The 10556-nt window shown below is 29.5% G+C and overlaps 2 protein-coding genes across 2 annotated transcripts; both read left to right on the top strand.

Annotated features, from left to right (window-relative positions):
* Window positions 1-241: 241 nt before the first annotated feature.
* LOC145324343 (uncharacterized) lies at window positions 242-5522 on the top strand. The gene is made up of 7 exons (XM_080166954.1): window positions 242-303; window positions 675-783; window positions 1621-1688; window positions 2199-2243; window positions 3526-3589; window positions 4773-4848; window positions 5376-5522. Exons 1-7 carry the CDS (start codon window positions 246-248, stop codon window positions 5505-5507), a joined length of 552 nt encoding a protein of 183 aa, XP_080023080.1. The 5' UTR covers window positions 242-245; the 3' UTR covers window positions 5508-5522.
* A 126-nt stretch (window positions 5523-5648) lies between these two features.
* Window positions 5649-8865, top strand: LOC145324574 (uncharacterized). Its single transcript, XM_080167156.1, has 6 exons — window positions 5649-5652; window positions 5955-6021; window positions 6637-6711; window positions 7291-7364; window positions 7843-7969; window positions 8623-8865. Exons 1-6 carry the CDS (start codon window positions 5649-5651, stop codon window positions 8660-8662), a joined length of 387 nt encoding a protein of 128 aa, XP_080023282.1. The 3' UTR covers window positions 8663-8865.
* Window positions 8866-10556: the final 1691 nt, after the last annotated feature.

The raw sequence follows: 10556 nt of genomic DNA, 5'->3' as shown, positions 1-10556 counted from the left end.
CGGACTGACCGACTGACTGATTTATGGACAGACAAATATGGAGCAAATTTGCAAAAAATGCAAATTAAATTCTATATATCAAGGGACTGAAGACAAAATATTTTAGTGTTTAAATAAAAAATAGTGCCAATTCTCATTTAGGTTACTTTTAGTTTACCTTGGTTTAATTTTTTTTATCTTGCTCCGTTAATTATGGACATTATTAACGTCGTTAAGTTATATTGTGATTATTTTCAGTCTTCATAATGTTTTGTATTGCTTTCTTGCTGCTCATATCTACTAAATCAGTTCTTTTGATTCAAGGTAGGATTTTAATTACAGACGTACATACTTTTGTACTAAAATTATAGAGTAGCTCTAGCATTTCTTGGTAATTAGAATATGGCATAAAATCGTTTGCAAAAGGATGTGAGAGTGTATGTAGCAAAGGATCTCACTAACCGCTGAACTAAATAGAGTTTTCCTTTACAGTGAAGATTCTTACAGGCCCAGAGTATATTATCAACTTTTTTTGAGAGGAAGAGAAATCAAATCAAGAATCCCAACCCCAACCCTAAAAAAGGCCTTAAAAAGTCTTTAAAAGTTTCAACATTTACGCGCAATTCTCGTTCTACAGAGAGATAAATAAGTTACCTAACTCTTTATGATTGTAATTGCTAACACTTTAAATTTAGAAGATATTGTGACAGAGAAGAAAAGTAAACTAACAGAGGAAGTGGTTGCAGATGTGTACAACACTAATATTAGTTTTACAGAGCTTCAAGATATTCAGAATTTAGCTAGGTAATGTCATTATTATATCTTTGCTACATATTTTCATGTAGACAATTATAGGGTTGCTGTATTTAACCAGGTAATAGGGGGACATTAGACTGTTTATTGCACTAGTCCCCAAAGTTTTATGATAACATTTCTTACCTGTTTTTAAAATGATTTTGATTGGTGGATCACTAAGTTCAGTGTCCAAACGTATCAACCAATAAACGTAATCTACAGAAGGAATACATTGTGTATCATCATTGGGGATCATGTTACTATAAATATATTGGATGTACATCAATTTGTCTGCCATTGTCTTATCCCTAGCTGATTTAGCTGATTTAATAGATGTTTATTCTAGTGTAAAACATACTTTGGGCCATTAATAAACTTCCCTGAAACTTTTGTACCATTCTTTCAAACATTACTGAGGTCTTATATGCGACATGTATTACTTTGTTATGAACTAGCGGCTTCGCCCCTAGCCTCTAGGGGCTCTGCCCCAAGAGGTAATTAGAAACAAACAATTAAGTAATATCGGAGAAACCACCATTAATTAAAATTATTTAAAAAATGGGAGGGGATTTTTTTTTGTTTTTTGGTAAGTTGGGGGTTTCCCACCCCCCAAGAAAATAGCTTAAAATACCACAAGACCAGTAGATATATTCCCTGAAGAGTAGAATCCAATCGGTTCAGCTCCAGACGGACGGATTGACAGACAGACAGACGGACGGACGGACGAACAGACATCAAGCTACTGTGAATTATAGATAGTATCTATGTAGATGAAAAGTATATAACACATTTTATGTAATGCCAATAATTTAAGTACATAATTACAATTAATTCGAAATGTTTTAGAAGAGAATTAGAGAAAAATCTGACAAGCTCAGCTGGTAGAGGCGCTAGAACTTTGGATTTTCTTGGAGGTAAAAATTAGTGAAATTTTGAAGATTTAAAATATTGGTTCTGTTTATTCCTTGTCGATTTTTTTATTATAATAACAATAGGTATAAGATAATAGTAGGAATGTAGGGGACAATGAGCTGTTTATAACAGTCCCCAAAGCTTTGTGGTCAAAACTTTTCTTAATCGTTGACTCAACATCTTTGGAGACTTTTATGTTATTTTGATTAGTTGATTCATTAAGTTGAGTGTTCAAACGTTTAAAACAGAAATTGTAATTTTGTTCATCATCATTGGGGATGTACACCATTTTATCGGTCATTGTATTATCCCTTTAGATCCCTAAGGTAATAGATTATAGTAGGTATTGTTTGTCAAAATGTACATTAATGTAAAATCAAGAAAACTAGATATTTTTATTTTTGGCATTAGTCTTAATATTTATGGATAAACTTAGTCTTGTTCTACATAATTTACAGATTCTCTGAAATTGGTTATAATTGTCAATGCAACTAATTATTCTTGTTTTTCAGATGTTTGGATAGGGCTGCAATGCCTCACATTCAATTGTCTTGCAGGAAAATTTTTATAGATTTTGTAGCGAAGCTACTGTATCTTTCGTCCTTGTTTGTCTGTACTTCATTCTGGCTATATTGGTTTAATTGATACTTCATCCTCAAATATATATTTTTCCCATTTAAAAAAAAAATAAGTTTTAGATTAATATCATTCTTATTCTAATGTGTACAAATTCTGCCTTTTATAGTATTTTTCATAATTGCCCTCATATAATTTGTCATATTTGACCAAATACATTAAAAACTGTCGACTAAAATAATGTTTTTTTGTGCTTCATAACCATACTTAAGAAAAAAACAAAAAATATCTAAAAATACGTTTTGTGTATTTGAACATAGAATTATTTCTCACAAACCAAGATAACTTTGTCAAATAAATATGTTTTTAAAGACTTTAGACATTTGATATCACATTTAACTATAATGCTAGATTAAGAATAATTTCTACAGTGATTAAAAATGTTTTAAATTCTTAGAGACCTCAAAAAGTTTTCTTTTGAAAAAACTTTTAATCTTATAAAAATTGAGAATTTATTTCATTGAATTTGTGTTGTAAAAGCGACAATAGACCACGTAATAAGAAATTTAAAGTTTAATGGATATATCATTACTTGGATCTTACACCAGATATTCATGTCTTCCAATAAAGTGAAACATGCAGCTAGCAAAAGTAACGATTTCCTCCTTCCACCTCCTTTATCCATCCCCTCCTCTCTTACTGGATGAACGAACTGACCAATATATGAGTTCCATGTTAGCAAACTAAAATGACGAAAATTTTCCTTGTCATAATATCCACATACATTCTGTCTTATTCAATTTATATAGAATTTTAACAGGGCTCGGCAACTGCGTGTAAGTCAGTAAAAGCTGAAAATTAATCAACATTTTAGAGCTTTAAAATTATATGAATATCTTATTTTGATCTTGATTTGGTGGATTTTGTGCTCTATTTTATGTTTAAGCTTCTCTTTAATTAATATTACAGTATATCTTCCGCCGGATTATAACTAGTTCTCATTCATACTGAAAAACCATGTATAGCATCGTATTAAAGACAATTTTTCACGAATAATAAAATAAAAAATCATAAAATTAATACCAGTTTTGTTAGACCGTGAGTTGACAAAGATGGTTTTAATCTTAGTATTCTTGATTTTTATATCCGTGGAAAATTGTCTGTAAAAAAAGCAGATGAAATTTATTAAATATTGGCAGAATTCAAAAGTTTTTATATAATCTTAAATTTCTTGAAATAAAATCTATGAAAATTTTGTGGTAGATATAACCAAAGCTGGATATTGTTGTATAAAAAGTCAAAATGTTCACTGTTGTGTTATTTACAAGTAAGTGTATTATAAGTGCAGCTAGGATAAAGCCTAGACATTAAGCTATAAAAATTGGATAGAATTTTAATGAATATAATAGATTTGAAATCTGCATAAAATTTTAAGGATTTTTTATAAAATTCGTTTTTTATAATTCATTATTTAAAAGCGCAAATCCAATTTAAGTTAATAAATTTTTACCAATGGGTTAGGTGGATTGGAAACTACCTGCGCTCTAATTGGTTGAATGATGTACGTCACTTAAGCTTCTCCAATCAGGGCGCAGATAGTTTTCAATCCACCAATCACAGATGTCAAAATTATTTAACTTAATTCGTATTTGCGCTTATAGATAAAGAATTATACAAAAAAATAATTTTATAAAAATTCCTTTAAATTTTATGCAGATTTCAAATCTATTATATTCATTAAAATTCTTTCCAATTTTTATAGCTTACTAGACATGAAATACGTCTGCTCGTCCTTTCTTACGTTAAGTGAGTTAGAAAAAAATTGTTGTATGTTATTATTGATTTATTTGAGATTGATTCTTCATTATATGTCGTCGTATATAGCCAATTCTTTGGGAATATATTTTAGTCCTACAAAATACTTTAGACTAACTTGTTTCAGTGAGATCTTTTTTGGACAATAAGAAACTCCCTCCATCTTCGTAATATTTTCTTTCAGGGGTGATTTTAAAATAGCTATAAACCTTACCTAGTCCTATAAGAATCTTCTCTGTAAAGGAAAAATATTTAAGTCTAGCGGTTAATGAGATCATTTGCTTTAAACACAAAGACAGATAGCTATCCTGTTATTTTTATATAGGGAAAAAAATGTTTTTAAAAGCGAGGCTTTTCTATAATTAGGGTCCGTCCGTCCGAGACAGATATTTTTTTTGTTAATTGAGGCATGTTAAAATTGTACTATTGATTTTAAACTTTGCGCGGTGATTCCTGTAGTAGTTAAGTACGATTTAGAAAGCGTAGCAACTCTATAACCATTACCAGAATGTCCGTACGTCCATTTTAATCATGCTGATTTTTCTATTTTTTAACAACAAATTTTTACGTGATTTTTTCTCTTATACATTTATACTCTGATTATTCAGTTCTGACACTATACAAGTGTTAATGTCAGTTTGTACTACCGTTTCAGTGCTTCGCTTTTATGGATGTTGTCATCCTTGTTCTTTTAGAAACCATTATGAGAGCGTAGTACACTCTACACAATCCCCTGTACAACCATGCTACAATTCATATAATAACTTTCAGGTAAAACTTATGTTCCAGTTAAATAGAATGACAAAATTATTCATCTCTAAATTCTTCTAAATCTAAGATTATTTTCATTTTTTTCTTGAAGTTAGTTATCTTCGAGGGATAAAGCTATCTGTAATACAAAGTAGCTTGATGTCTACCCGTCTGTCTGTTCGGCTGTCCCTTAAGATCTGAACCGATTGGATTCTACTCTTTAGGGTATATACCTATTGGTCCTGTGGTGGTTTTAAGCTATTTTCTTGGGGGGTGGGACACCCCCAACCCCCCAAAAAACAAAAAAATACCCGCCCCATTATTTTTTTAATTTGCTGAAGTTTCCATGGTCCTTTTGCGAATTTCGACATAATATTTTTTTTAATCACCTTTTGGGGCAAAGCCCCTAGAGTCTAGGGGTAAAGCCGCTAGTTTTTTCTATAAAATAGACAAAAAAAACTTGCCTGATACTACAAAAAGCTTCACCATTTAGTACAGTCAGAAAAACACCCTGATACTTTTTATATAATAATGAACATTTTATTTAGGACTATTTCAACAATTATGGAGGTACTGGATGCAATAATAATAATGGATACACAACATCAAGACCTCCTTACAGGAAAGACAAACTATATATCCATATATTCTTACGGCCAGAGGACACCTTTAAATTTTGACATAGTAAAATAAATAAATTTATATAAAACAAGGAAGGTAAAGCAAATCAAAAAATTATCAAAAAATTAAAGGGGAGTGAGATTCTGTGCTTGAACAGGCACTCCTGGGGAATCTGCAAATAAGTTTATTTTTGTCTTATAATGTGTCTAGACCCAGTTATCATGATAATACAGTCACATACTATCCAATTCTTACTCCAGGAAGATATTTAATTAATAGACCCTTTGATATAAAACTAGCGGCTACGACCCTAGAGGCCTGTAGTGGCACTTTAAATGTTTTTTTAGTCTCTACAATACCTCTTTACGTCGCGTTCAAGTCTCTACGATACCTCTTTATGTTGCGTTCAAGTCTCTGAAATATTTATTATTTTTTCGATTTTTTTTGGATTTCTCTGGGGAGGGTGGTGGTACCCTGCTTTCGACTGTTTTAATTAAATGATAAAGATAATCTAGTGACGAGGCCACCAACAAGTAGTTCTACTGGATATAACTTTGTGGATTGGAATACCAAGTAATATGATTTTTTTTCATTAGAAACAATATTATCTATATAAATCAGAATCTTTTTTAAGTGCCTATAAAAAATGATGTCATACAATACAATGACCAGTGATAGGCCAATAGACAGACTAATTTACCAATGGTAGGCCAATATACATTTTAATTGAGCAATGGTAGGCCAGTGTATGACGTCATTCACTATAAAGATCTTCTATGTAGCGTAGCAAAAAAATCATAAAAATCAAATAAAATTGCGTATAAAAGACTAAAACATAATTATGGTTATAACAAGGATGACAACAGTCATACTTAGCGAAGCACAACAAAATCATGGATGGCTATAAATCAAGAATATATATTTTTTGTACCATGACTGACAGACTGACGGACCAATAATAGCTATTTATCACATCGTATGATAGACAGTTTTCAGCGGATATTAAAATGAAAAAATATAAGATTATAACCAGATTTGTTAACCCCGAAGGTCCGAAGACACAGGCTAACCAAACTGGTAGTAATTTTACGTTTTTCATTTTGATATTCTTGGAAAATTGTCTGTAATATAATAAAGTACATGATTTTTCATCTGAGAACTGATTCTACTCCAAAAACTTTGTTTCAGAACCAAATCAGGAGAGTGTCCGAGTGAAATAAGTTTTGAGCATACTGGAAGAAGGGGTAGGCGACAAATTAAAAGGTAACTAAATTCATTACCTCAGAATAAAGATTGGTTGTAGGCTTCATTTATCTCTCATTGCCATATTCCTGTATCTTTCAAATATAAAAGAATGTTGAAATATTAAAATAAAAGAATCGAGGGGACAAGGGTTTAATAACTTTATGTTCACGGGTTGGGGACTTTCAATTCGGTCTTTAAATATCAGCCTATAGCGTCTGTAATATTAACAGTGCCAAGTCGCTATAAAAGAGCAGAAAGCAATTTACTAGCAGAAGAAAAAGGTCACCGCCAGTGGATCTAGGTAGTTGTCTTGGTTATACATCTATACTTAAACATTTATTGTTAAAATCAAGGCATGAACGATAGAAAGGGATTAATGAAAGAAGCTAAACACACCTTCAAATATTAAATGATTGTGACTGGAATGTAACTAACTATCCTACATCAAAATGAATATACCATATTTTTATATGTCTATCTACTTAATAAGTAATAAGTGTGTAAATACTTCTTTCTGTCTGTTAACCTTTGTGAATTCTTTATTAAGATCTGATTTCATGGTTAAGCTAATTATGAATGTATTTATGCTTTTTTAAGGGTGAAAGTGAAAAGACTGGTTAATAGAGACGGGCGCAGCTACAATACTAAATGGAATCTGGATATAAATTCAGGTAAAATTAGATAAGCTTGAATATCATAAACATGAAGATGCCCTAAAAGACCCTTGTTAAAAAGTAGCTTAGTCATTTTTTAGCTTATTTTTTGTGTGTGTGTGGGGGGGGGGGGGGTATGGGAATTCCTTTTCTTTCTTTTTTGCAAAACTTTTTATATCTTATTATTACCTCTCTCATCCCTTATCTTCCTTTCTGTCTTTCTATCTACTTTTATGTCTTGTTTTTTTTTAATACGTCAATCTTTCACTTTCATTCTTTCACTCTCTTCATATTTTTGTTCCTTTAAAAATACACTTATTATATGATATATATTTTTATAAAGTTAAAAACTTTTTTCTGTTTCTTCTTATTTTTCATTTATTCTCCCTTCATATAATGCAGGCTTATACATTTACCCAAATTTAATTCAAAATATTTGAACAAATAACGCAACGAATGCAACAAAATTATAGTATTTTTAAGCATGTATATTCAGGACCTGTGCGAGATTATAGAAATACTCCTCCCAAATATATGGAGTGCAGTAATGATTTTGATTGTTTGGGCAGAAGAAAGTGTTGCTATACACGCCTGGCCTATAAGGATTACCAGAAAATTTGCAGGTTTGTGGCTTCCTTAGTCCAGTAAGGGGGAGGACAATCAAGGATAAATTAATCTTTTTTAGATTCTTACATTAAATATTTTCTTGAGTATATTTTTTTGTGATTTTGAACCGAAAGATCTTGCCAACCTCAGGGCCAACATCAATGTAGACCTCTAGTGGTTTACCTAGTTATTAAAACAGTAAAGAAAAGCTTAAAACTTTTGAAAAATTAAAAACTAAAAGGAAGGTTAGCCACATGTATGTTAAGGAACTAGTTTCCTTTGAAGCTACTTTATAAGTCGAGGTTGGACTAGTCGTTTTATATGTGTAATGGTGATCTGGGCTTATAAACCACAGGATAAATTTCAACAAACAATTAATGGGTTAGTAAATTGGCCAATCAGCCTTACCCGATTTTACTTATACTTACTCCACTTATAAAGGAAACATCATCATTTTAGGGGATAAGGAACAATATCTGAGTTTTAGCACAAAATTGATATTTCAATTTTCTTCTGTTTTGAAAGCTTAATACATATGTTTAATTTTTGCTATTTACTAATTTTCATTTGGTAGCTCAAAATTTGTTTTTTGCTATTTTTCAAAACTATCCATAAAAAATTGTTTATTAATTTTTTATTGTTATTTTATTTATTATTATTGTTATTTAAGGTATCCTCTTATCAATGGAGTTGAAGTTGGAAGAATATGAAAAGATAATTGTATTTTTTTAAAATAAATGTACTTTATTTATTCATGCTCAACTATATATGATGAAAATATTGTAATAAAATTACGTTTCTCAAAATATTAAATATTACCATCTTTTCGCATATTAAATTAACTTTTTATAAGGTTAAAATTGAGGAAATAACTTGAAATATAATTTAAATTTAAATACATACATATTATATATATGATAAAAAATAACAATAAAATGAAATATATGTTTATTTAGTTTTGATTCATTTAATATAAATATTAGATAACTACAATATTTTTATTCTCTTTCAATTTAGCATAAATCAATCAATAATCATAATTGTGAAATATAAATAGCAAATTACAAAAGAAAGAACAGTGTGTTACTCATCATTTTATTTCATTCATCCTATTATATAAAGTATTAAGGTTAATTTGTCTGAAGCGTAACTTCTCATTAACTCCTGATCAGATTGGGTTCTCTATTTCAGAAAAGCTTCACATAGGTCGTGTAATTGGTTTAGGCTATTTTATTTTTTGACCTTAATTTGGGATGGTTTTCAGCTATAATTCTCGCCCCTATATGCTATGGGCATAGCCGCTAATCCTTATTATAAAGTAACAGGATTTTTGTCTGTACCGAAGGATCTCGCTAACCGCTAAACTGATCGGGTTTTCCTTGACAGGGTAGCTTCTCAAAGGTTTGTAACTATTTTCGGGGAGGGTATCACCACCCTCCCAAGAGAAATCACAAAAGAAATTTTTTAATGAGATACTTGAAAGCAACATAGAATTTTTTTCTTTCTCAAATTAGATATTTGAATTTTTTAAAAATTGAAGTGCCACTAGAGGCCTCTAGGGGCGTAGCGGCTAGTGTTATTATAAATAATAAGATAAATAAAAATAAAACTTAATTAAGGGTTGAACAAAGATAAGATGATATTCAAGGTGAAAAAACTTAATTTGCTATATAAGAAAAATAAATCTACTAATAATAAGCCTTTAAAATATCATACAAGTTTTTTGCTACTTTTAGGCTTGTCAGAGTTAATATCTTACTTAAATCTTTCAAAAACAATACTCAGTTTAATTGATTTAATATTGAAATAAAAAATTGTAAAGAAAATCAAATGATAAAAGAACACACTGTGAAAGAAAAGGGTATTATGAGAATGATAAAAATGAATAATAAAACATATCATAAATACTATAAATATAATATATTAAACAAGTTAAGTTAATATTTCTTTTAATGCCTATGAATCAAATATACATTAGGCATTGATAATAAATAAATTTATCTCAAATATATTTTAATAAATAAATTCTAAAATTTTAGGATAATTTTTTTTTACAATATTTATATCAGAATATCTGAATGGAGGAAATTTATTTACATTTTTATTTACATATTTACAGACTTATACCTTTTTACATTACATCTTGTCTTCTTATACAATTATTTTTTTAATCAAGCATAAACTACAAAAATGCATGAAGAAAATATTAGTTTTAAAATCAAAGTTAAAGGTTGAAATAAAAGGACAAAAAGAATAAAAATATTTAAATGAAACTTGTATCATTTATAAATATTTTTGCTACATATAAAACTGCACATTTTTACAATGAATATACATTATTATAAGGTCACTTTTCAGTAATATTGTTTACAGATTAATTTCAGAACTTTTCTTTGGTATCTTAAATTTTACTCAGAAAAGTGACTTAGTATCACGACTATATTTTACACTGGGCATTTCTTTTACAACTTGATCAAACAAAAGTCAAAAACTATAAAATGAGTTAAAGGTTGTGTTTCTTAGAGCCCTTATAAAACATGATTCAAATGATTTATAAAGATATAAGAAAAATAAGGTTAAAATAAATGAACCTCAAATAATTTT

Source organism: Acartia tonsa, chromosome 7, assembly GCF_053477335.1.
Source record: "Acartia tonsa isolate MP-2025a chromosome 7, ASM5347733v1, whole genome shotgun sequence".
NCBI lineage: Eukaryota > Metazoa > Arthropoda > Copepoda > Calanoida > Acartiidae > Acartia > Acartia tonsa.
Note: the sequence above shows the minus strand (reverse complement) of the source record. Positions and strands in the feature narration are given on the sequence as shown.